The sequence below is a fragment of the Streptopelia decaocto genome (genome assembly GCF_964273445.1).
Source record: "Streptopelia decaocto genome assembly, chromosome: 2".
In the NCBI taxonomy this organism is placed as follows: Eukaryota; Metazoa; Chordata; class Aves; order Columbiformes; family Columbidae; genus Streptopelia; species Streptopelia decaocto.
In genome coordinates this window covers 42,499,723-42,526,462 of record NC_138655.1, presented here as the reverse complement: position 1 = coordinate 42,526,462, position 26,740 = coordinate 42,499,723, and the positions used below count along the sequence as shown (strand labels likewise).

General features: G+C 37.3%; 1 protein-coding gene across 1 annotated transcript in view; it reads right to left on the bottom strand.

Annotated features, from left to right (window-relative positions):
• Positions 1-4,089: 4,089 nt before the first annotated feature.
• The window catches only part of ST18 (ST18 C2H2C-type zinc finger transcription factor), a 180,115-nt gene continuing 157,464 nt past the window's right edge, over positions 4,090-26,740 (bottom strand). The window contains exons 14-23 of the mRNA XM_082044958.1: positions 23,728-23,843; positions 20,845-20,907; positions 19,997-20,065; positions 14,925-14,987; positions 14,749-14,829; positions 13,477-13,698; positions 11,388-11,476; positions 9,804-9,907; positions 7,353-7,496; positions 4,090-6,537 (exon numbers count right to left, since the gene is read on the bottom strand). Coding sequence (XP_081901084.1) covers positions 6,397-6,537; positions 7,353-7,496; positions 9,804-9,907; positions 11,388-11,476; positions 13,477-13,698; positions 14,749-14,829; positions 14,925-14,987; positions 19,997-20,065; positions 20,845-20,907; positions 23,728-23,843 — 1,092 coding nt within the window. The 3' untranslated portion in view covers positions 4,090-6,396. The remainder of the gene's footprint in view (positions 6,538-7,352; positions 7,497-9,803; positions 9,908-11,387; positions 11,477-13,476; positions 13,699-14,748; positions 14,830-14,924; positions 14,988-19,996; positions 20,066-20,844; positions 20,908-23,727; positions 23,844-26,740) is intronic.

The window sequence follows — 26,740 nt, the reverse complement described above, 5'->3', positions numbered from 1 at the left end:
CAGCTGAGCCTCCCTCCTCTTCCCTCTTACAGTGAATCATAAATTTGGTCTCATAGCAATCAGCTGATTTTTCACAAAATCTGTAGGAGCTCCATTATCTCAGTAAAAATGCTTCTGCTCTGATAATCCTTGTGTCTGTTGTTTTGAAATGTAGGTTCTACATTTTGAAAATTAAGTTTCACACTGGCTAGCAGCACTAACTGGAAGATATCTTCAAGGAAAACAATGTAAGAAGCATAGAGAAAAAAAAAGGAGGACTGTAATAATGCCTTAGGAGGGGAAAAAACAGCTAAACCTACATGATGGGCTATGCATAAGAGCTGATAGTTTTGAAACAGGAAATGTGGGTATTTGTAGCAAACTTGTGGCACACAGAATGGAGCCAGGTCTGGCAGGAGGAGGAGCTAAACCAGAGGCAGCAGACCTGAATGCCTTTGCTGGTACCATGCAGCTCCTCTAAAATGCAGGGATGGAGTGATTGCCTCAGAGTTATAACGACTGGCATTTAATATGTAGTACGGTATTGCAGATATCTGTCATCAAACACAGCAATTACTATTGCGAAATTGATAATATACTGCCAGTCACATAATAATAGCTATTATATTCTCTTACACGTGTGCTGTGGCTCTTTCACTGTATATGCATGCATGTACTGGCATTGCTCATTCCTAGTACACTTCAGAGTCTCTTTGTTTCACAGATGTAAAAACAGAGCTAGAATCAAGTGTCTAACCCAGAGTTACCCAGAAGGCTGAGTAGGGCCTCGAGCTGGGCTTTCTGAGGTGCCATTTTGTCTCCTGCCAGCTGGGAAGTACAAAACTTCAGCACTGATACTCGGCGTGCGGTGCCTCTGCCACACGTGTCTGTGTAAAGAGCTCAGCTCTTCAGTCTATGAAGGTGGCACTGTATTGTTCTCTGAAGGAATTCCATTTACACACATTTGCCCCGGAGGTTTTTATGGGCTTTTTAAAACCTTCATTCCTTCCCTAAAATCTTTTCAACCAGACATCATGATTAAAGAAACTGACTCTCTCTCCCAGTTCTATGCAATTCCCTTCCAAGGGAAAAAGCTCATCCTGCTTCTAAAGGATCAAATGAATTTCATCCCAATAAATTTGAAAGCAGCACAGAACCTGTCTCCTAATCCAGATTTTGCTTATTGTGTCAGAAGTAAGCAGGGGGTGCACATGAAATGCTACATATGACTGTAATTAAAGAAGATTGCAGGCCAGATACGTTAAGCCCCAGCTCCATCTTAAGCAGCAGTGACAGGGAACTGTTTGGACAGATGATATTGTCAGTTAAATAAAGAATTAGGTTTGGTCCTTTGTTTTTTCTTCTTGTTTTATTTTCCATCAGAACCTTAAAAAAGGTGTGCACAAACAGTAAAACAGGAGTTTGGTAAGGATCAGTATTAAGTTTGAGGTAGCATCAACGATGCTATATTTTTCAATATCTGTGCTGGGTACAAGTACTCACCTGGAATTTTATGGCGCACTGTACATGCAAATAGGTGTTAACAAGATATATATAACAATTCTATGAAACAATAATATAAAAACTTAGTAGCTAGTAATTTGGATTGGCCAGAGAATTTTGGAAAGGCTTTACAAACATAGCTGTGCATTTAGCTTCTAAAAAATGAGGCCCCTTTGAGGAATGTGAAGCTGGGCACCAAAATCTGCTTCTGGGGACCAAAAGTTGGTTTGGAAAAATCTCATGTGGTAACAGTTTTAGGAGCATATAGCAGCAACCTAAATAGTAATTGTTATCACAAAACTGAGAAGTCCTGAGGTTTACTTGGACAATGTCTCTGGGAACATTAGTTAAGAAGAAAATGCAGTTGAAGCAATTTGTACCATGAAGTCAGACAGGAAATCAGACTAATCCTTAATGAAATTATGTGTAAGCTTGACTGTCTTAAGACTCACTAGAGCAAAAGAGACAGAAGAAAACGAAGCCAGAATGAGATATTGAAAGGTACTGAAACTAGGTCACTGTCCTACATTACACAAAAGCTAAATGGAGCTCTCTCATTCCACAGTATCCTGAGCGAGATAATCAAAGAACTTTGTCTGGTGCAAATCTCTTAGCAGTGTTCAAGTTATACAGCTGCATAAATCATAAAAAACTTTCAACATAGCAGAAATGCCAAGCCAGGTAGAATGTATAGCACTGAAGGAACACGAGAGGAAAGGTGTTTAATTAGTAAATAGAAATAAGATTGTAGTAGAAAACATAATCTGTTTTCTATACCATATACTCAAAAACATTAGTCATGATTAGTTAAGAGACGGAATAGATTTCCTGAGCTGATAGGACAGCAAATGTTGACTGTTCTTCTCTTTGATATTTAAACCTCCAAGTCCATCCAAGTCGGTTCAATCAATGGATTTCATATATTTTTACTGCATATAGCACTTTTCCACTTTCTATAGACATAGATATAGGACAATTATTGAAAATGGAAACTTCTCAAGACAGAAATAATTTGAAAGATTATTTCAAGCATGAATGTGTTTTTTGTTTCTTTCTTTGTTTTTCCCCCATGGCTTATGTTAATTTAGTAATGAATATGGCTTAACTGTTTACATTATTATTTTTTAATGGAGAACAACCATAATTTCAACACTGAAATAAACATTATCAGAGCAAGTTGTTTAAAGATAAATGCAGGAGTAGTCTTTCAATAATAACAATAATTTAATCAATTAAGTCAAAATTAATATAGATCTTTAAAAAATGACCTGTGGGGAGCTGTATGTCTGACAATAAGGCCTCCTAAATTTGTAATTTGAATTTAGGCAGTCAGACAAAATGAAAATGTTGGCCGCAGTCTTTATCTGCTTAGCATTAAGGTACATTGCTACAGGAGGCCTGTGTCTGCCTCATCTGTGATGTGTGAGACTATCCCATTAGTGTCTGCTGACCTGAAAGTCTACAGCTATAGTTAAACATTAATTTTAAAGGACTCTGAAAAAAAATTATTTTATATTAATTAAGAAATATTAAGAAATATTACTTTAGCAACAATTTCTTAGGAACTAGTTTGTGCTGTCCTTGGATAAGTGTCCTATAGCAAAGAAAGCTCTGAACGCCGTTGGAGCAGAGCTTCCAGGACAGGTCTGTGTTCATCCCAGTCCTTTGCTGACTTTATAACTCCAAACTTGGCAAGGTTTATGAGTATCCAGTATTCATGTAATGTTCTAAATTCTGAACCTCTGCTCTGTTTAAATGCAGGACATGTCAGTTTTTCTAGTGTCAGATTCTATTTTGGTTTATAGAACTATAACTATTCAAATAAATAATTATGAGCTACTTTATGGGTTTTAAATTTACCTTATTTTCTAAATAAAAATTATTTGTGTTCTATCCGTGGGAAGTTGGAATCTGAGGCATGAAATGCTCCTGAAGCAATTAGCATGCATCCTAAATAAAACTGGCCTGTTTTCACTACAATGAGCAGTGAAAAAATAAAGTCCATTAGATACTGGAAATATTGTCTTTCTAAAACCAGCCGATTTTTATTTGTGCAACATCTAAGCACTGCAAATCTCAGCAGAAAATCACACTGGAACAGTAGGCGGTACCGAATTGCTGGAAACTTTACAATAGCTTTTATGTTTAAACATCATTTAGCAGCTGTTAAAGGTCAGCACAAATCCTGTACTTTATCAGTATAAATGAAGTCTACAACTGCCAAGAAAAGAATGCATTAAATAATGTAGTGATTATTACACTGAGTTTTTTTTTCCCTTCAGAAATGAAAAGGGCCTCTTAAGCAGTTCAATTTTCATCCTCCTTCTTTCAAACTGACAAAGTAAAACACTAATTAAATTATTTATACCAGAAATTTAGTTACCGGGATGACACATTTTGCACACAAAGCAAGTAAAACATCTGACACATAGTATAGTGCCAGGTGCAGTTAAGAAAGTGCAATACAAGTCAGCATATAGAGGCTAAAAAACCCAACAAACTTGCTGCAATGTTTCATTATCAATTTTATTTCCTACCATACACCGAATGTACAGCACAGAACACAATTTTGTTGTTTTGATGTAAGAAATATTAATCGTATGAAGAAACAGTATACAAACTACTCCAAATTAAAAAAATGCATACGTCATTGCTCTTTACAAAAGGTCTAATTTACAGTATAGCTCATCAATGCATTAAAACACGAAAAAAAAAAAAACAAAAAGAAAAAAAATCAGTGCACATTACAAAACACATCAAGTACAAAGGAGGCAAATAAATACAAACATACTTCACAGAACATCCTGAGCAAACAACCAAACACAGATAAATTAACCTGAAGCCATAGTAAATCATAACAATAAATACATAGGTCAGTAAGAGATTTTTTTTTTACTTAAATAAAATATATAACAAATTTGTTAAAATATTTAGTAAATTAAATTTTAGTCTTTGTAATGAGTGAACTCATTTTGTATGCTTTTAACAAGTATAACAAATGTTTGCTTTTTTTTTTTTTAGCAAGAACAATAACTTTAATAGCAAATTTTTGTTTGGTGTCCTTCTATTTATATTAGACAGCACATATGGTAGCTTTTGAAAAATTGATTGAAAAATAAACACAGCTCCTAAGAACATACATTTTCCCCTGTCTAAACTAAGATTGGAGAGTTGAATCAACTCTCAAACAAAAAGCAAGCCCCACCTAATGCAGAACAGTGACCACAGTGCATGAGAGTTGAATCACTTTTGAATAGTACTTTTGTGCAGGAACAGTAATAATATAATTGTATATGTCAAGCCTATGAATGCCATCATATTCAATCTAAATATAAATGAGGCTAATAAAAATAAACACTTTCATTATAGCACGGAAAAATTAAACACACGCTAGATCCATGTATACATTTACACTGAGGCACATATGCACATGAGGTGTGTGTGCATACAAAAAAGGCAGTTTAGCTGGTTGTTTATACCTTTTTCTTAAAAAAAATAAATATAAAAAAAACTTTTGAAACAATGCTTAATTACTTACAATCCCTGAAATAGACATTGCCTCTGTTATAGCAACCGCTACTTTCTGACGGATTCAGAAGTTCCGCAGCCAGGCTAACCAGATACTGAGGCACACACCAGTGCCTCCGCACAAGTGCTCGTCTGTCTGCACCTCCATCTGTCTGTATGCTCTGTAGCACTTGGTACCCTACTGAAAGACCAGTAACAAATTCACTATCAGCCTAGTCTTAGTAAAGAAAGATGGAAGAAACCAGTCATGGTGTTGCTACCGTTCGTTCAAAGAGAAAAGCAACCACCATTGGGCCGGAGGGGTGTTATTCCCTCTCCAGACCGCTGCCTTCTCAGCTGCTGTTAAGTTCAAACCAGTATTAAATGCCATTTCAGGGGAGATGTGTTTGATCCACTTATGCACAAAGCCTTCAGCTTGGGATGTGTTTGCATTTTTCAGATCCAAATCCACAACAATACTGGTCACTTGGTTAAAACCTCAATGTCTTGTACTAAAAAAGTACCACTCTTATCAAATTATTCTTCTTATTTAGAGATAATTATCCTTTCCCTCCATGAGCTAAGTCTGAAAAAAACTGCAGTGGTAAAATAAATCTGAAGTTCTCTTGAAACATTTTAAATGATCATTCGCATAGGCTAAATCACACAGCCAAGTCAAGTGCTTTGCTGATTGCTATATTTCATTATTGCTAACATATTCTTTAACACACTGTTTTCCAGCATACTGTGCTTTTAAGAGCCCAAATTCCCCACTAGTGGGCACCATTTATCTTCTCATTCCATGCATCTTCACATCTCATGTTACTGCAAACCCACTTCTGATACAAAACCATTATAAAAAGCAGGATGTGAAGAAAATAAAACTAGAACCAAGGTTCAGTCATTTGTTACTTTCATAGTTTTTTTTTTCTTCCTGTACAAACCCAGCAAGTTATTTAATTTACAGTATAGCTTTCAGTCTATTGAAAATCCCATTGGAAAATAAATTAATAAACACATTTGTAAAAATATGGCAGGCCGCAAAAATGCTGTTAAAAGATAAAAAAAACAACTCTTTGATTAGAAATAAATAAAAAATATAAAAAATAGTTGCACACACTTTTTACATTCACTTTACAAAAAACTGAGTGCAAAAGAAGAAAAAAAAGGAGTTGTACTGAAATAAATACAATATACTAACAGAGTGCATTGCTGTTAATACAAATAGTCTGCTGTGTTTTTATTATTACATTGTTTTTTATGTCAGCTGGGAAAAAATTAGTGCAATGTTGCAATTGTAAATGCAGCATAGCAACCTACACCCCTTAGCAGTACATGAACCCCTAACCGATCCATCTGGAGTTTACTGCTGTTAAGTAATTTCTGTTGCCCAGCAGCTTTCACATCCTACACATGGATGCCCTTCACTGCCTGTTTGATACTTTCCAGCAGAGCTTTGCATTCAGGGGAATAGTCCCGTTCCAGATTGCTGTACATGTCTGTGAGTGTATTTACATATGCTTCGAAATTCTGCTCACTGATTGGCCCCTAAATGAAGACAAAACAGATTATAATTGTAGGAGAGAAAATTAAAGCCCAAAAAAACCTACAAACACCGAACCCTAAAGCATGGAAAAGCAGCGATATGGCAACTGGGGAGAAGTCGTAAACAGGGCAGCCATCCAAATTAACGAAGAGGTTGTAGAAATGAAAGGAGTTGCGTGTGCTGGGGGAACCACACAATCTCCAAACAAGAAAAGGGGTTGGGGATATTATCATCTGCATAACTTGCTTTTTTTTTTTTTTTGGCCTCTTTTGCTCTGGGATTGTGGCCGATGTCCCCATAACTGTCCTCACCTAGTCTCCTTGCGACACTCTTGAGATTGGGGAAGGGGACTGTAACTCTGGAGATCCAAGTACCTTCGTGCATGTGGCTTGTGTTTGCAAGTAAGACATCAAGGACATGGAGCTTTTGCGAAGGTAGAGCTTTCTTGGCTCCAGAAAACCTCCTGTATGAAACAGGTTAAAGTTTTGATACAAGGGAAGAATAAATAAGGATTCTGAGGATAAAGATTTTCCTCCCTGTTCAGGGTGAACATTCAGCTAGGGAGGGATGAAGGAAAAGCCTGTCCTGCAGAGTGCGGTGCAGGGCAGAGGTATCAGGGCTGGCTCAGTCCTGGAAGCAGCTGCACCTGCTTTCACACAGATTTCATTATCCAGCATCTGTGCAAAATAAATCAGGCTAAAAGAGCTTTTGGCTAATGCAGCTCCAGTGCTCTTGCTGGTCCCTGAGATTGCTCATCTGCTTCAAGTGCTAGCAAAAAGTCTCAAAGAAGGTACGAAGCTGCTGGCTGTGGTCTTACCATTTGTGGAAGCTGAATGTCAGCGAGACTGGAGATGAGGGCTTGGCTTAAGCCAGCTAACTCCTTCAACAGGCTCTCATTGTTCTGCTCTATGAGTTTGTTCTCTTCTTCTATTGTTTTCAAATTGCTCTCCATAGATGTGATCTAGAAGACACAGGCAGGCACAAATGCATAAACAGGCAGACCCTTGTCAGCATTGTAACTACAGTTTGAGCCCAAAACAGCAGTCATATGACTATGAGAGGGGCCACAATAGATCTGAAACTCAGGTATGGGGTTTTTTTTAAGATAGACATAACTTTGCAGAATATTCAGAGCAAGGAAGAGGTTGCATTTTCTCTGAATTGATGGACTTTGCTGCTGGTTCACGGAGAAATCTCATGACTGCAAGGCACCAGAGGGTGCCCTGCACTGGGAAGAGGGAACTGAGCTCAGGGGTGAGGTCAGTGTGGAGCTGGGATGGAAAGTGTGGCCGCAGGGCTGACGGAGGGAAGGAGAAAGGAGGCTGATGTTTACATTGCTGTCCTGCTCTTACAGCATCACTGCTGATAGACCACAATAGCAAGGGCAGGGCTATTAGCTATTGTGCTACTTTCCTGCCCTGTTCTTGGGTGGAGCATAGAGCTGTGGGCTGCCTGGGATTAGTGACAGGGCTGGCACTGCAAATAAGAGAAAAATAAAGTGGAAAGGAAACTGAGAGCTTGAGCACACAACGATCATTGCAAAGATGATCTCTGACCAACAGAATGGAAGCGAGGGTTTCGGGAAGAGCAGCAAAGACCACCTGAGGTAGCAAAATGGTGTATTTTTAGTATGAGAGTACTGGTAATATACTCATCTCCGAAGGGTTATATGTCAAAAGGAGTGCTGAAAAACTGAAGGCAGCAACAACAGGGCCTGGTTCCCCACTGCCCAGCTCCTTACCCTACAGTGGGCAGTGGGGGAGCAGGCAGGGCAGAACCGAGGGCTGCCACCCCTGTGCCTGGCCACAGCTCCACGAGGCATAGAGCAATGGAGTCACATCCATGGCTGTTACGCCCACCCTCTCCTCATTAGGACACACATCTCTGCACTATTTAAATGTCTCTTGCTGTGGCCACTTCCTCACACACCACCATCATGCATCAAAACTGTCCCCAGTGGTATGAACCACTTTTGTGCCTGCCTGCGATCCACTGCAACCTCTCCTCTGGAGGTGCAAAAAGCAGCCTAAAACCTGGCTGGGCTAGATTAAAAGGAGATAGAGCAAGCCATGCAGGGGACATGTTGCTTCAGCAGTAGTTCAGCTCAGGCTTTGCTGGTCAAACTGCCCTCACCAGGGAGCAAGTCTGGGGAGAAATAATCTGACTGCATAAATTGGGCCATCTCTGTGCAAACAGCACAATGATCACCAGAGAGAACTGAAAAAAGTGTCCTGAGACACTGAACGCCACCACCATCCCCTTCCTTGCTGAAGTGAAATTTGGGGTGATTATCCCCAGAACCTTTGCAGTGTGGAGCCAGATCATGTAGATACAGCAGAGGTGGCATAAACTTCACCCTTATTTAGGCCACACATGTGATGGTTATTGCAAAAGCGGCATGAATCAACACTCTACATTCCCATGTGTATGAATACAGAGGGGTATGGTTACACTCAGTTTGTTTTAAATCAGTTTAGACTGATATTCAGTTCCTAGATCTCATTTAGGAACTTTTTTCTTAAATTCTTATTCCTAAAATACTCAGCAAGCTTCTGCTCTTGCTTTTACTCTGTCTGCCCAGGTGAACTCCCAGGTGCACAGAGGAGTCTTTGTAGGGATGAATGTATTCAGCTCCCTCTATAGAACCACTATCAGCATCTTAAAGCCAATTAATCTCTCCAGTATACAAAAGAATAAAAGTGAAAGAAACTCTTTTCCATAGCTCCCATCAAACTTGTCTGCTACACAAATCAGCAAGAGGCGTTCATTCTTTACCAGGTGTTGCCTGGAGGCAAAATTCAAACTATTTGAATAACTGACAGTGGGTGAACTGTACTAGGGAGATTTTCTTAGGTATGCATAAGAACAAAGACAACTCACATTAAAAGTTAGAGTATGTTGGTAAGAGGTAATAGCCTCCCTAAAAACTGCAGTCATGGGATTCTGCACGATTTGGTAGACAAAGGAAAATTAATGCTTTGTTTGGTAAATATGGTTTTTCTGCTTGCCAAGATTATCTTCAAACTACCCTGAATTTTGCATTCACTAGATATTTAAGACAATACCCAGGCATCTACTATTTATTTACAGAAAATAAACAAACTTGACAAAAAAGCATGTAGGATTTTGGTACTTTTAAGTGCCATAGAGGGATGGGAAAGAAAGTGTACAGGAGACTATGCGTTTAAGCATAACATTTACATAGCATTTATTTATCGTGCTTAAACATACCATAAGTAAATGTAAAACTTTAATGGCATTGTGATACCTGGGTTTGAAGTTTCATCATGTCAGCTTCAATTTTAAGATTGGATTCATTCAGTTCTTTTATTTCTTCATCCAAGTGTCTGATTTCTTCATCACTCTCAATACCTGCATATAGTTGAAAATACCAATATCAGCTTTAAAGTGTCCACATGTAATGTAACATGGATGTAACAAGCTGTGTTACCTGTTACTGAACAAGAAGAAGATAACAAGCTTTTGATCAAATGATTGATCCATAAATTGCCTCTTACTTTGCTTTTATTGTCAGAATTGTTTCCTAGTTGTAAAACATCTATACAAGCTGAGACATAGAAGGGGCTTTCTGAATCTTAGTGTTTTGCAATTCTTTTTTTCCAGTGCAACATGCAACTAAAATCTGGAGAGTACAGAAGAGAAAAATTGCTCAGAAAGAGGAAAGTTTATTGAAAAACATAAGGAGGTATCTACAATTGTGTGTGTGTGTGTTTGTTTGTAGCGGGTTTTTGTTTGTTGTTTTGGTTTTTGGTTTGGTTTGTTTGTTTGTTTTCATTTTTAAAGGCAAACAACATCAACTCTTCTTTTTCAGTGAACACCCTAGGGTAACATCTCCACTAGTATAATTGCTGACTTTACTAAGCTGGTCTGCACCTACTTCTGATCTTGCAAGTTGTTCTGTGGGGGCAAATCTCTCTGCAGAATAACTTCAAGTAGCAAAGCCTTAGTTACAAGCAGTAAATAGTGAATTTTCAACAACAGCAAAAGGGAAATTGTCAGGAAGCTAACAAACATTATAGAAAGCCTTGTCCTGAAAAATAAGGAGGAGCTACAGCTGCTGGCAATACACGTCCTTCTTTCTGCTTAGTATCACTCTGAGACCAACTGCCTAGAAATTTGTGCCACTGTTGTTTCTACTTTAAAACCCAGAGCCTTGAACTGAGTCTATGTAGGAGCCAGCTTGGGAAATCTGTAAGCAGCAGTCCCTGCCTCTGTGAAAACATGGACACATGGAAGCAAACTCGTTTGCCCAACGAAATACAACCGTTTTGCTCAGCAGTTGGAGGCATAAAGAGCAAGTTCCCTGAATCCTGGCTCAATGCCCAGCTTTCTAAAGCAGGCTGTATAAGAAACGAGACTCCTACATATTTTCCCCTATAACTGTTTGGTAATTGTTCCTATACACTTGGGTTAGCAAAGTTGTCCAAGTATGCACAGATACTAAACCACATAGTATTCAAATTAGGGAGAGGAGTCAATTTCTGCACACAATATTTATTTGTTTTTACCTTGGTCATCAAATAGCTAAGTCCTCCTGATGCATAGCTAATAATTTATTAGTAATAACAATACTGAAAGCATCTCCAAATCAAAAAAATGATGCTCTGAGACAAGATGAGAGCATACCCTCAATTCTGAGTTATCAGGATGTAAATGAGAATAATTTTATAATCTCATGCAAAGGTTTTTGTTTTTCAAGATTTGTTATTGCTAGAGACAACTGAAAGGAGTGAGAATTAATGCTAGAATGACATTAAGGGGCATAAGTATAAATGGGAGTCAGGGCTCTTGCATCTAAATAAATGTCATAATATTTTACAAATCTCCTTACCACCACTTGCTTTAAGCTTGATAGTCATTAATTCTTCTGAAATTTTGCCCTTTTTTATGGCTTGTGCATTCAGAGGACAACCAGACAGGCTGAAACAGATAGGAAAAAAAACCAACATTAGCACCCACTTGGAAATGGCAACAATCCTTTCAGACAATATTATCATGCACTTGGACAGACCTCTGTACCTAAGGTCACATCAGTATCTCCATTATAGCATAGCTTTGGGGAATGACATAACTCATAAAGAGCCATTTAACTGTATATTCCAGCTTGAAATGCTGTTAAGTGAAGATGCATTTACAGAATTCTTGAAGTTTCAACACTTATAAATAAAAATTCTCTGTTGTTTTTACTCAGGGCTTGTGCTCCAGATGAGAGGGACATGAGAGGGACCTTTAAAATGGCAAGCTTACTATGCTAAAAAAAAATTAATTAATGGTATGATTTCCGCAGTGCACAACTATTGTATCATTTTGTTGATACATAATAATGATCAATACAATAATAACTCTGGATATACCCTACAGACCATAATAGCTTTTTTGAATGGTTCTATTATATAGTCAGTTTGCTTTTTAACCACTGTTCACATTAAATTACATTTTGCTATTTCAAAGCTTACAATTTCATCAGCTGGTAATTATCTGAGGCAATTTTTATAGCGCACTAAAGGGCTAAGATGAATTGCACTGTCTTAATACTATCTTTATAAATAACAAAGAAGAAATACCCATATGCTGAAGAACTGGCAGTAGGATTTGTATTCAGATGTAACCAAGTAAGGAGTGAAGGAAAATTTTGTTCTGCAGGAAAATGTTTGAATTTTGTGTGTGTGTAAAATTAAAACCAAAAATCCTAAACTGACATAAAAAAAAAAAAAAGCTTCATGGGTTAAAGTCAGCTTCAGACTGGCCAGCTAAAAGATATACAGGGAAAGATAATAGTTCTCCAGTTTTAAAATGTTGCTTAGTACCTCTGCCCAGAGAAAAAAAAACAACTGGAAGAATGTCTCGAAGCCATGGGTTACTTGTTAGGTTTCAAATGTCCTAGGAAAGATTTCCTATCACATCACAAAACTATATTTACTACCTCATTTTAACTAATATGATCTTGAGTGTGATCCAGCCTTATGTAGGACAGAAATCATCTATAGTATGAGTCGCAACCAGCTAACATACTATTTATGTTACTAGCTTAATAATCCGGGTTTACAGTGGTGTCCTAATGTAAAGAGTTTAACATGAGACATAGGTCATAAAGTTAGGATAAAACTGTCTCTGACTGAACTTGTTCAAGTGACCTTGAACATTCTTGTATTGGAGAATTTGGTTCAGAGAGTTAGAAAGAAAGCAAAAAAACCCCAGAATATAGACTTAATTCCTATTACAGACAGAAGACCAAACTTTTCCAGGTATTAGTTCAGATTCAATAGCCGGATTCTTTGAGTAATATTGATTAAACATAGTCAAATTATACTGGTGTTTTTACAGTGATACATAAAATCATAGTGTTTATTGTTACTGGTTATATATGTGATTCCTGCCTTGTAAACATTGTTTTCTTTGTAAGATTGTTATAACTTCAAACCTGTGTAATCCATATTAGTTCTACCTGTTTACTTTTTTGTATGTGTGTCATTCTAGCTACTTAAATACAAAGTTTATAAAATTAGCTTTTCCACTAGTAAAAAGATGAAATGAATGCAGCCATTCCTCTTGCTGAATCTTTTCTGGTGACATTTCAATGATATTTGCTTTTTTCCATTAAAGATACAACTCCATATTTGCCTAGGAAAGAACTCTATTAAATTTTAAACCATACAGAAACTATGCTAATTTGAAGAAAAGACCTTGGAAAGTCACACTTCAATGGGAACATAGAAAAAGAATAAAAAGTTGATCCCAACTCTCTGAAAGTTATTTTCATCCATAATATAATATTAGTTAAGTAATATTTCAGCTGCAATGTAAACTATCTCGTTACTTAAAAGACTTCAGCACAATTTATTCAGACTGTAATCTCGCATGTTGCCAATTCAACAGTGGAATGTTAAGGAAAAATAAAAAGAGAAAACACAAAGTTATACCTTCTGTGGGTGACAAAAACATTATTAACATGACCCAGCCCGTTGCAGCCTGGCAAAGGACAGTGTGGCAGCTCTTGTTTGTTCAGTTTCCAGGATAGTGAAGACCCATTGACAGGATTCTCCTTCTGTCTCTTGGCAGCCAAAGGACAACCAGAAGCAGTGCGATGAGAAGTGTATTTACCTGATATGTGACCTTGGCCATCACAGCCTATCACTGGACATCTACAGAAACACAGCAAAAGAGTCCACATTTTCACTGGAGAGAGCAGGCAAAGACAGTCTCAAGAAAGTCTGAGAAAATAATTCCAGCTGCCTGTGTCACTTTGCATTAATGGATTAAGACTTGGTCCCCAGAGGCACACTGTACCTGAGCATCCAATTCATGTCAAGCTGAGTTATAAGGGTTCAGCTGATCTTAAGATTAGGCAATTTAAAATACAGTCATACAGTCTAAGAAACTAAAACATCCATTTAGATAGTATTTTAGCAGACAAGAAAATAGAAATTCTATCACAGGCAATAAACCACACTTCTACAAGTGTATGAAAAGTCAGTGTTCTCCCCTCTCTATCTAGGTTTCTGACATGAAGCAGACAGTGGGTTCCTGTACCTGGAAAATTTGTGTCATCTTATGCAAATACAGGTTTTTTGTTTTTTGAGGTTTCTTTGCACTGCTCTGTCAGTGTTATGTAGCATCCCATATATCATTAGCAAGTATTAAGAACAACATTATGTGCAATTAAATCTTCATATCTATATTCTGGCAGTTATAATTTACTGATTTTAATGAAATGTGAGTTCAAGCCAGGAATGTAATGAATCTCTACTGAGTTTCCTGTTTTCACTTTAAGTGAACTTTTAATTTATTTATAGAGAAAAGACATGAGACATATATTTAAGTTCTCTGGGACATATTTTTAAGATGTCACTCTGATTTAATTAGCTGACATGTTAAGATTTCACTACAGGCAGAAATAATTTGTTTTCCTTCATTTTGCCAATTTTTTCAACCAAGTGGCACTTTCATAGCACTGTTTAAAATAATTGGAGCGATGCAAGCGGATATAGCAATCCTTCCTCACTGTTCAAGCTCCAAGGTGATGGACTCCAGCAGCTTTGCTAGAAGAAGAAACACTTGGTTGGGTTCCAGCTCTAGGCCATATCCTCATGTAGCTCATATTAACTGGGGCATCTCCTACGATCCCTCAATTCCTGAGCTCTTATGGGCTGTTTTCCCCTTCACAGGTGGTAGACCTATGCTTTTGTACTCACTTAAGTTCAGGGTCTTCTTTTTCTTCCTTGGTAGGAGTCACTTTAAGACCTCCTTTCCTGGCACGAGGACAACCAGATAGACTGAAAGAAGCACACAGAATTAAAGCCACCTCTTTTTGCTGCTGCTTGCCAAGAACCCTGAGTGCTGCAGGCCTGTGTGATGGGGGAGTTTTTACCTTCTGTGGGATGCATAGTTCCCTGTCACGTGGCCAGAGCCGTCACAGCCAGGTGTTGGGCACCTGTGGAATAATACAAGGAGCTTACAAAATACAGCTTCAAAGGTACACAGTAAATAATATGTAATGGGTGAAAGAAAGAACAGCAGAGCTTTTGTTGAATAATTAAAACTAGTTCTTGCTGATTTTTTTTTTTTTTTAAATGAGCAGACTCCTTTATTTTTTTTTTTCTTTTCTAACAGAGTTTTAGCAAGGAGTGTGAAATATATTACATATCATGTGTAGATTTAATTAGTTCATAACACTGTTTACACCAAACATTTTTCCTTGTACTGGATCAACATTCAAAAAAAAAAAGCTGCTTGATTTAGACCTCTTTGTAAATTTACTCTTATGTGTTTGTTTGTTATTCTTCTGATGTTTTCAGGTACAGATATAAATAAACACTTTGCCAGTATTTACAGAAGGGAAAACAGAAGCAGAGAAGCAGTTTTACTTTTCAGCATCAATAGATGATATCCAGAATTTGCATTTAATAATTTGTATATTCTAGCACCGGAAGCATACAACAGGAGCATATCTTTCTAGCACTAGATTCAATTGAGTATTCAGCTTGGCGATTTGATTATACACATCTCATACTTAAGGGGCTTCTGTGTGTGTGTGTAGCAAACAAGCCTTTTTAAGTATGAATGTTTAATACTAAAACATCCATTCAATAAGAAGAAACAAACCTGCTTGTTACTGTGTTTTGCCAGTGGTCTGGGAAGGTGGGCTTCTTGCTTGTTTGTTGTACATGAAGAATATGCTCCAAAAGCCTACTGAAGTCAGTAGGTCTTTTCACTTATTTCTTTGGGGTTTGAAGCAGGACCTTCCTGGTAGCACCTTCCACCTCAGAAGTTAAGATTTATTTTTGTTTTCATTTAAGGGTATTGTATTGCTTGTATGGGTGTTTTTTGTTGTTGTTGTTGTTGTTTGTTGGGTTTTTGTTGTTGTTTTGTTTTAAGAGAAGAGAAACACAGCACACAAAGCAGCACAAGCAAAATATTTACCTTTAGAATTTGTATCAGCCATTTCTACATTTCTGTATTATGCAACACAAAGTTATTATGCTAAACATCCCTAAGGACCTTTTGAATGCTATGAATTTATGGAGTTTTAGAATTATAGAAAAAGTTGTGCCAAATAATTTGTACTGAACCATTGGCTGAACTTGCATTATTCAATATTCTCTTAAGGGTCTCATTTGTTAATGAATCTTTACTGAGGTGAGGAAAACACCTACAAATATAATTGTAATATCACATCTGAGTGTGCAGGTGTATCTCTTCACAGAATATTTTAATCTATTTTTCTGTGAACAATTAATTTGTCAAAAATGTGATTTTGGCTGGACATGACCAAATTTATTCACCGATTTAAGTAGAATTCAGTACATAATTTAAAGAGAAGAAAAGGAACATTTTTTTAAATATAATGTCAAAACATTTCATGATGACATTTTATGAACAAAATATTTTGACAGAATGACGTGCCTCACACTGACAGTGAAGGCAGAGGTGTGGGTTAGAGAGTGCCAGATAAGCTTGACTGTGTAGAGCGAAATGTTGACCTGTCTGAGTGTGGGACAAGGACTGGGAACAATGTCATGTGAAGCAAGCAGCCAGGGCAGATGTCTGGAGAGTGTGAATGCTCGCAAGTGAATCCAGAACACCTGCCAAATACTATGGGTATTAATTTTGTCTACTTGTTTTATCAGATGATCACAGATGGAAGAGCTGTCTGCATAGACTGGACATGGATTTTAATTCAGTAAGAGCTCTTTGTGGGACACATTCAGATCATGAGCCTGAGAGTTATGGACTTAAAAAAGACACTGAACTAAATTTAAATCTCCCCATCTGTATTTACCACTTCTAGCAGCAATTAGATTTCACAAACAGATTAGAGTCCAAGGTAATTCCTGAAGTCACTAAAGATTTGAGGCTGAGATATTATCAATACTCATGAAACTAAAACATATTTCAGGTGGACTACTGACGAACTAGTAAGAAGCTTTACTAGCAAGACTCTTAAGCTTGACTACTGGGTTGGGTTTTCCAAATATTGGCTATATCTTTCTATGGATCATGAAATTCCACAATACAAGACACACCAACAATGTATTTATTGCCTTACAGTCAGTAATACTGTGGATCTTCATCAGCTTTTAACTGGCTGATGAGTTTGGATTGGTGCCCCAGCTTAGGGAGTCATCCTCTGGTTTTGATTCCTGTGCAGAGCCAAGAAAATCACGTTTACATGGGATGGCCAAGGCCTTAGGAGCTCTAGCTAAAAGATTTCAACTCTCAAGTGGGTGTAGGTTACAGATTCTTTTATAATTCATCAAGTTTGTTTTCCAAGAACCAATATCTTGGTGATTTCACACAGAAATTCTTATAACTGTGCATTGAGTACCTGTTATTTTGTCCTTTCTCCAAGAAGGTTGCTCTATCTTTAGGTGAATGAACTACAAGTTCATATAAAGTTGATACACTGAGCTGCAGATCTAGGAGCATTTCTGGTACTTTTACTCCCTGGAAAGCTCATAGAGATGGTTGGATATGAACTTTAGTTAAGGCAAACCCACAGAAGTCAGTCATTATTGACTGAAGTATGTCATGCTGCCTATGGAATATGGATCAGTATCAACACGTTGTGCAAAAGCTATCTAGAAGAACTGCTAGAATTTCTCCTAAATTTGACATACAACCATGGAAACAACTTGTCTAAGGACAGGACTATCTATTCCTTAAAGCTTCTGAATTGCAAGTAAATATCTTTCTAAAGTACACTTTTAAAATACTTTAAGGCTCGATAAGCAGCTCATTGGTGAAAGAGGATAATCAGTTATAATTCTTCCTTACAGCTTTTAAATGAGTCATCATCAGCTTCAGTATGTTTTAACTTGGCCACCTTAGATTGCTTTGTACAAGCAAGAATCCTCAGATAAAAATTTATTGAATCTGACTCAAAGGCACTTTCTGAACAGATCTTCCTTATTTCCAAACGGTGGATCACATGGAAGCTTTGTATCTTTGCTGGCTTAGAATGTCATAATTAAAGCCAAAATCATATCTCTATTCTGGCAAACGGAACATGAATAACATTTGGAAAAAATACACAGCTTTTTCATATTCATGCCTAACTACATGAGGGTACTTTTGTGACCTGATTCTATGAGTATTTATGCCCTTTGCTCACATATCAATAGTAAAATTAACTATTGATATCACTGTACTATAGCAGTGCAGGCATGATTGCGGTTTTTGGCATAGGATTTCATTTAGCCAACACTTATCAAAAGCAGAGGTTTATTTAAAATTTCACCTGAATGGTGTTTGCAGGAAGATAAAATAAGGTGTTGCATTTGTATAAAATAATTTTATTTAGCCCTTTTTCCTTTTGCAAATTCTGTGAACAGATTTTGATTTTTGCTCTTTTTCTAGTTAATTGAAATTAAATGCTAAGCGTGTTATGCAACATATTTCTGTCTGTGAAATGTTCATGAACTTTGACTTCATCTTTCACAACTCACTTATTATACATGGCGTACAGTGTGCAGTTTGTCATTTAAGTCATATGCTGTTGCTCCTCTTTCCTTATGGCATGACCAAAACTCTAGAAGCTTTAGTGGAAAAATAACCATATTGGTATGCAAATTTCCTTATTCACACATGAATATGGGGGGGGGGAAGCTGCATGAAGAGCAACTATTCAAAATATTTGTGTGAGTGTCTATGTGTGGCAGAAAGCCAACAAAAGCAGGGACAAATATATGTGACTCAGCAAATGATTTCAAATTTGTCAGCATTTTCACAAGTCAGTTCCTTGCTCCTTGTGCTACTCTTTTTAAAACAAACTAAACCTAAATTTTATACCTTTGAGACTCAGCGATGGAAAAACAGAAGTATTGAGTCAGTGTGTCAGTTCACCTACTGGCTGTGGGAACTGGTTTGAACAGTTGCCCATATAAATGGCCTTTCTTTGCCATCTTGCGTCATCTCCAGCAGGTTCATCTCCATAGCTACCATCGTTTCAGAATTTTGTTTATAATTCAAGCTGTTGGACTAGAAGATGAGACCAGTAACATTTGATCTGAAGAAGCTAACTTGTGACTAAACATTGAGTCAAGCCTAAATGTAGTCACTCCTACTATTAATACTATGAAAACAGTGTAATTATGCCATGATCAGGCTTTATTTTCTTCTATCTGGACTAGGGATGAACCTAAAGGACAGAAAGGACAGTCACAGGATTCTCCCCTTTTTACATGCATTCATGAGTTTTTTCAAGCCATCTATTATGGGATCCAATTTACAAGTTGCAGAGGGAAAGCTATGAAAGAACTCTAATTATCCTTTCCTCTTCCTCACATCCTTATTGACAAAGCCAATTTAATAACTAGATGACTGGTTGCCAGTGCCTCTCTTGACTACAGATTTTTGAAATATTCATATGTCCCTATACATCTGTCTATATAGCACAGCCTGCACAGTCCTTTTGTAAGTGACATTTCATGGTGAGAATTATGCCAGCACAAAATCATATGACTTTATGTCTGCTTCAGTGACATTAAACTCATAGTATATGGTAGCGAATGATAAAAAATGCTTTTCAGGAGTTCTCATTTTAAAATTTATTCTAACTACATTTATTTCTAACTAACTAATTCTAATTTATTCTAACTGCATCAGACTGAGTTATTTGCCAGATCTGTCTTACATGTTAGATACTTTCTATTTGTCTCTGATTCAGAAATACTGTGAGAGCAGCATCTCTCCTAGTGTATATAATTTTTTCCCCCTAGGTTCTGTTTAATTCATGAAAATGAAGTGGTAAAAAAATGAAGAAAGACAAATGGAGAAAAGTAACCTCTATTTCATTGAAAAGCTTTCAAACCAATTCACTTGAAATTTTGGACAAAGGTTTGACATAACTCAAAGAAATTCAAATGAACAACTGCATTAATGTAGGAAACATGCTGATCGAAAATAAATGACAATAATATTTGTGCTATTATCAATACTTACTTAAGCTCCTGAGAGTTAGCAGCCATAAGGGATTTTAATGTCTTGTCAGCTAATGGGCACCCAGAAACACTGAAAAAAAGAATGATGTGTTTTACTAAAACAGATTTTTTTTTTTTTCTCAAAACAGCAACCTCCAGACAACCTATGACTTAGAATGGGAAACAAGAGATGCTCAGATATTTCCTCCTGCCAGTGGAGGAGCAGCCAATATCAGGCTATAATTCTTAAATTACTGGAAAGATAAACAGTCAGGACCAAAGGTTTCTAAGCCCCTGTAAAGCTTTACATGGGGAGGCAGTAGTACACAGAGACCTTCCTTTATATTGCCTATGTGAAGGGCAGGTAGAGCATCTGGTCCACGTGCCTGGGAAAAGGCAGAAACTGCTTCCATCCTGCTCCCAACAGGAAAGTCAGGAAATTATTGTTTCAAATGCTAGGTTGACAGTAGGCTATTATGAGGACAATATCTTCAAGTTATGTTAGCCAATCTATGAATTTCAAAGTAATTCATAGACATACCTGGAGAAACCACAATACAATCTCATGAGCCAGAATCTGTACAGACAGTGCTTGTCCACTTAGGGAAACAGAAGCTTTACCAAATGGCTTATCTACAGGTCTCTTCTAAGACATGATGCTACAGTAATAAGCATTTGCTCTTTAACTCCATCAGTCTGTTGAGCCCAGATCTCTACAAAACCAGGAAAACCAGCCACATTTCTGTATTGATTTTTTTTTTCTCCAAATTACTTTTGAACACTTATCAAGGATAAGTATAAAAATGTTGAGAGATTACAATAGCTAAAGGTAGCTCTACTTCCTGCTTTAGGCTTCCTGTTTTTTCTTACCTGCGGTGTGAGGCATAGTTTCCTGTTACATGACCGCTACCGTCACATCCTGGAGTTGGGCAGCTATGCAAAAAAGATGCAATGAGAAATTAGAGTGTGTATAACACACCACGTAACTCACCCTACCCTGCTGTGAATTACGTGATACACCTTAGGGCAATTACAGTCTTCATCATGCATCTCAACACTATCATGACACTACAGAAAACTAGCAAAAATTCTATGACATTTCTAGTTTTAATTGAAACAGGTGGAAAAAAGTTTTCCTCTTTCCACCAAATCTTATTTTTTAATCTAATAAGGTCAAAATATTTTATTTTTTTTAGTCTATATAATGTGAAATCACATGTTTTGTGTAGACTTTTTGGTTATGACTTGGGTTCTTAAAGGACAGTTCCATTACTGATAACAAAAATTCTTAAATTTTAGGGATGAAGTTTCTGATCTGACCTACTGCTTAACACTGTCCAGAGAACAGTAATGGCCAAAATAATTCCCTCGACTTCTGACTAAAGTAAGGCACCTTCTTCAGAAACACATAAAATCTTTAATTGCTGAGATAAGTAAGAAGTGAGGTGCTACAGCTGCTTGCAGAACAGAAAGTATGTCAAGCTAACAGAGCTGAAGTTCAGAATGAGCAGAAAAGTTTCCCAAGGTGTTTCTCAGCAGAACTGAGAGGTGATACAGAGGTGATGTACATTTAACACAACAAATAAGTCCCTGGAGAAGATGTTATAGCTTCTGTTTTTCCTCAGCCTCTTTTCAGTCCCAACACTGAACTAATTTATCAAATTGGGATACAGTCCTCTGCAAAAGGGTGAAGATATCAAGAAATGTAATTGGGGGGTGGAGAATGGGGGGAGAAGGGGCAGGTGAATTAAGTATACCTTTCTGCAGCATTTTACAACACTAACATCAAAGCTGCAGAGTCACCTTATGAAGGGTTGTGTCTTCTTTCACTGGGCTCATGGATAAGAGAGTAAAGCAGAAACTGTACAAAGACTTTTAGCTGACACTCCATAGTAATGAATAAGTGGTACCTGAGATCCTCACCTGGCTAAGTTCTCTGAGCTGGCAGAGACAGTGCTAGAAAGTTTTTAAAATCTCTAAAGAAGCCTTAGGAAGACATTAGCCTCATTTTCACAGCCCATTTCAACCTGGCCAATGCAGTTATGGGCAAGAGAATCAACATGGAAAAATAGAAAACATATGCTAGGATGTGGCATTTATAAATTAGTTCACTGCAATATGTTGGGAAATTTTTCTCTGCAAGTGCTTATGTCATTTTAAAAACTTCCTCATGATGGAGCCACCTGTATTGAATTGTTCTGTATAAGTCCTGAGCTCAATTGGATCACAGAAATGCAGTCTGATCCCTATATTACCTGTAGATTTTTCTGATAAATTAAAACTATTTCTTATTCAATTTTCTGGACAGCTACATTTTAGATACTTGTTTCTACTCATTGTCTAAAAATAATGCAATAAAACCACTGTACGCTGTTCATTGTCCTCGTAAATACTCTGGGTATTATAACTTATTTTTTTCAGGCATCTCAAAACAGGTCAATATCACAATGGAATAAATATTACAAAAGGAAAGCCACTAGTCTTCAGCAAATAAACTCTTGGTGATTTTTTATGCATTTGTTTTAGAAGGGACAAAACAAATCTGACCTGTAGCAATTTAGGTCATGGACTGCAACTGCAGATAAATTGTGGAGAGTAGATAACGTGCAGACTGCATGGTACAAGCAGAAAGCATCACACTTTGCAACAGCTTGCCTCAGGGAAGTGTAATTTCTAGAAACAGAGGTGGATCTAATTGACTCAGTGCCTCTGAGTTTGTGGAGCAGGGCACAAGGTGACAGGATGCAGCTCACATTTATAGGTGAGCCTACAGTGATACGTTAGGGACTGTCATCTCTAAGCAATACAGAGCACACTTGTATAGAGAGACCTACTCTGGTCTGGGACAGGAAGAAAAGTGCACTAAATGATTGCAAACTCCTAGTTGACTACTGCAGTGGAAACATTCTATTGATATCAAAAAGGTGTTGATGTGAATCCGAAAAGTTTTTAAAAAGAGCCTACATGTGATTTTAAAAAGAGACCGGTGTTATGAGCTGATTGGGACAATTTTAGTGAAAGGATTCTAAACTGAAATATGCTGTTGCATGCAGAAAGTTTTAACAGAATTATCCTGTTTTCTTTGCAGGTTTAGATAGTAAGGTTTCCAAGCTTAAGATGGAGCAAGTGAATCTCTCTACTTGGGAAAAGAGTATTAGCCTGTCCTCCCAGAGTGTGTATTTGTGCATCCATTGGATTTTCAGCCGGACAGAATAACTCTGCTTTGAAGGAAGCAGATGAGTGACTTGAATATGGATTTCATACAGGTTGGAGCAGCTCCTGTCTTGTGATTTATCTTTTTATGAACTTTGAACATTTCCCTTCTGAGAAATCCTCAGCACTTCTCAGTAAACTCTCAACAGTGAATCTATAATGACGATTGTCCAAATAAAGTTTATTTAATTATGTAAGCATTAGAACAGCCAATCTGTAGCATACTACAAACCTACACGTTTTGTAGAAGGAGCTGTTGCCCATTTGTTACCTGTCTATCTGAGGAATAAAGAGTCATACCTGGTGTGACATTAGTCACGAATCTGTCCAAATCCTCGGGCCTACCTTGGCTTATTTCAGCTCCAGACCTCATGGCTACCCCATTGCATAGACATAACAAGGACCTAACTACCTGTAGTGAAGTGTCATGCAAATCTCACTGCTCAGCTCCTGCAAATCTACTCCAAGTCAGCACTCAGAACAATGGTATAGTCAGTCTTTAGCAGGGCAGGGGAAAATATGGCATTTTTTGTGACTCACGTGATGAGTTCCTTTTTGAGATCTCTTGAATGGAGCTTGGGTTTAGGACTTGGTATGGAGACTTCTCCTGGATACTTCTTTTCTTCCATGTTTTCTGGAGAACTTACTGGATCTTTCTGAAATATGAAATGAGAATGTGACAAAAGGTTTCACTCTTTATGACCCCCAATATATTCAACAAACAATTTGCTGTGGCAAGAAGGGAACCTCTTGGAAAACATTTTTTAAAAAGTCTTGAGAAACAATAGAGAGAGATGAAGAAAGTTTAGTACATCACAGTTTCAGGTTCTCATAGGTCGACTTTTAAAAACATTGTGAGAGTATTTCTGAAGGCAGATGCTGGTTTAAGCCATACATAGGGAAAAATGGAGTTTGATATATAAAATGGTGATAAAGGCCAAAGAGAAGACATGGAGAAAATAAAGGTAGTTGTTGAATCAAGCAAGACTTCAGCCATTATTTTTTTGTTTGTTTGTTTGTTTTGTGCAATTACATCACTGAGTTTTGTATACAGTTGAAGAGAGTACCATTGCACTGTGAATTACAGAATTGCCATAATAAATTAAAAAAAAAGACTATTTACATAAACATATGTAAATGCAAAGCTTTTTAGGTCTGTAGAATTGAATGACTTCTTGTTCAAAAAGTAGATTCTTGTTAAAGTAAAAAACATAACAACAAAACTACATTGAAATTTTCTTAGTGACAGATTGCTAAGGGTAATTCTTGATTTCTACTGTTTGTAGATTAAAATCATCACTGCTACAGTGCTGTTTGGTGGATGATATGGGCCATAAGCATTCACTCCCTTGGGAAGGTATTTTTAAAATTTGGAGTCCTGAAAGGAAAATACATTTTTGTTTTCTGAAAAGTCTTCTTTGATCACTTCAAAATAGCTTGGTTTATACTGTTTCGAGAATTAATGCCTTCAATTTTTATTATTTTCATGAAAGATAAGTACTTCCTTTCTGGAGGGATGCTCTGTGGATATTATATCATTCAAGAATTCTCCAAAGCCCATAGCATCAATTATCAAATTTCTGTTAATCCCTTCTGGGGCTTCATATTAGTTTTGTGACTCTGTTCCAGTGCTCAGGTATCACCCAGAGATTACCCTCTGCAGGAGCAGATACTGCTGCCTGTGTTTGAGAGGAGAATCTCCCAGCTCCTGTTAAACTCATGGGGCTGGTGCCATAGAAACTCTGGGCTTGTGCAGCTGACGAACATGCCAGGACAGAGAGGCAAGGATGTCTGCAGAGCTGTTAACACAGAGCGGAGGGCTGAGAAGAATCTGGACTGAAAATGGAGATTCTGCATAACGGGACTTGTAAGCTCCGCGGGGGTGTTTCTTCTGATAAAGCTTCCATATGGTCTTCAATTCTGGCAGCTCATCTTTGCCTATTTGGAGACTGGATCCTCAATACGACTTCCTTCTGCTTTCTGCTACTGGCTACCTACTACCTACTGAAACTCACACTACACATACATATAGAAACCATGCCATATTATTGCTATATCCATTACTACTGATTTTTGAAACCGCATTTGTGGTGTTAGTTTGTTTGGGAATAATCTAATCTGCTATAAATACAGAAAGCAAAAATATGTATATTCAGCTTTTCTAAGCACTCTTTCATAGTAATTATTAAGTAATTATTTTAAATTAAAAAACAAAAACAAAAACCCAAACCAACGACAATGAAACCCCAAATGAACAAAAAAAAAATCCAAAACGAAACCAAAAATCAACCCTGATATATTTCAGGCTTTTAGAATTTCATTTCTAAAGGAAAATTTCAGATAAGGAGTAGCAGATAAAATTAAAAACAATGAGAGGTATTGTTAAAGTGCTAGTACAAAAACCATAAGTAGTTGAAAGTCCTCCAAACATGGAAACTAAAATGCTAAAAAACAGAAGTGAGAAAATGGATGTCAGCTTTGTTCAGGATTGAAGAAACCTCAAAAACTGTTTTCTAACATTGAGTTAAATCCTGGTTCCAGTGGCATATGGGGGTGTTTTGCCACTGCAATTGCAGAATGGGGATTTGAGTTCCTGACTCTGTCTACAAGTTCTAACCTGTCTTTCTCATATACATGTAAATGCAGGCTCATACAGGGATCATCACCACTGTAAGTCACTGTAAAATCAAAAGCTCTCAAAAGAAGCAACAAAATAGTGACCATCTGTTGCCAGCTGGAGGGATTCAGATGCCAAAATAACTTCAAAAACCACAGGTACAATGTTTTCCACTTAATGTAACAGAGGTTGAAGAAGGCTGGCTTATCAGCTTCCTCTCTAACAACTAACTTCAACAGGCTACATCTGTATCACCGAACTGATGACCAGTGTTGTGTTTCTAAAAATTGAGTGCATGCCTTAGCTGGGTCCTAACTATGTATCAAGACCAGACACACATCAGCCTCTTCCACTTCTTGTCAAAAGTGCAACTGAGAGGAGCCTGGACCAGAGTGTGGTGGAAAGACCACTCTGGCACTCTACTGGGATCCTGAGCTGTGTGATGTGCCTCAGGATGCACCCATGGCAAACAAGAATAGACATAACTGTTTGTGCTGCAGGGTATATTAATATTTTCCTATATATAGATGTGTTCTTTATCTCAACTGAAAGATATCTCTTGATCTTTTGATGGTGATGGACCAGAGACTTGTGTGTGTGACTATTCATCATGTCACTGTCTGAAACCTGCTGCACAGAGAAGACTGATTGAGAATTATACATATAAAGGCTCGACAAAACTCCAGACATTGCACTTCACGGCTTCATTTAATGATGTTTTACTGAATCATTTAACAAAAGCAAGATTGCAAGATGAAGGCTTACATGAGTAAATCTACAGGCATAACTATGACACTAGAGGGTTTAGAATGGAAGTGTTTTCATTTTCTATCTTTGAAATAATATATTTTTTTTTTCAAATTTTAACTGTAAATTTCCTGAAATTACTTACTAGGATTTGTAATGTTTTTAAACCAACAGCTATACACACACATA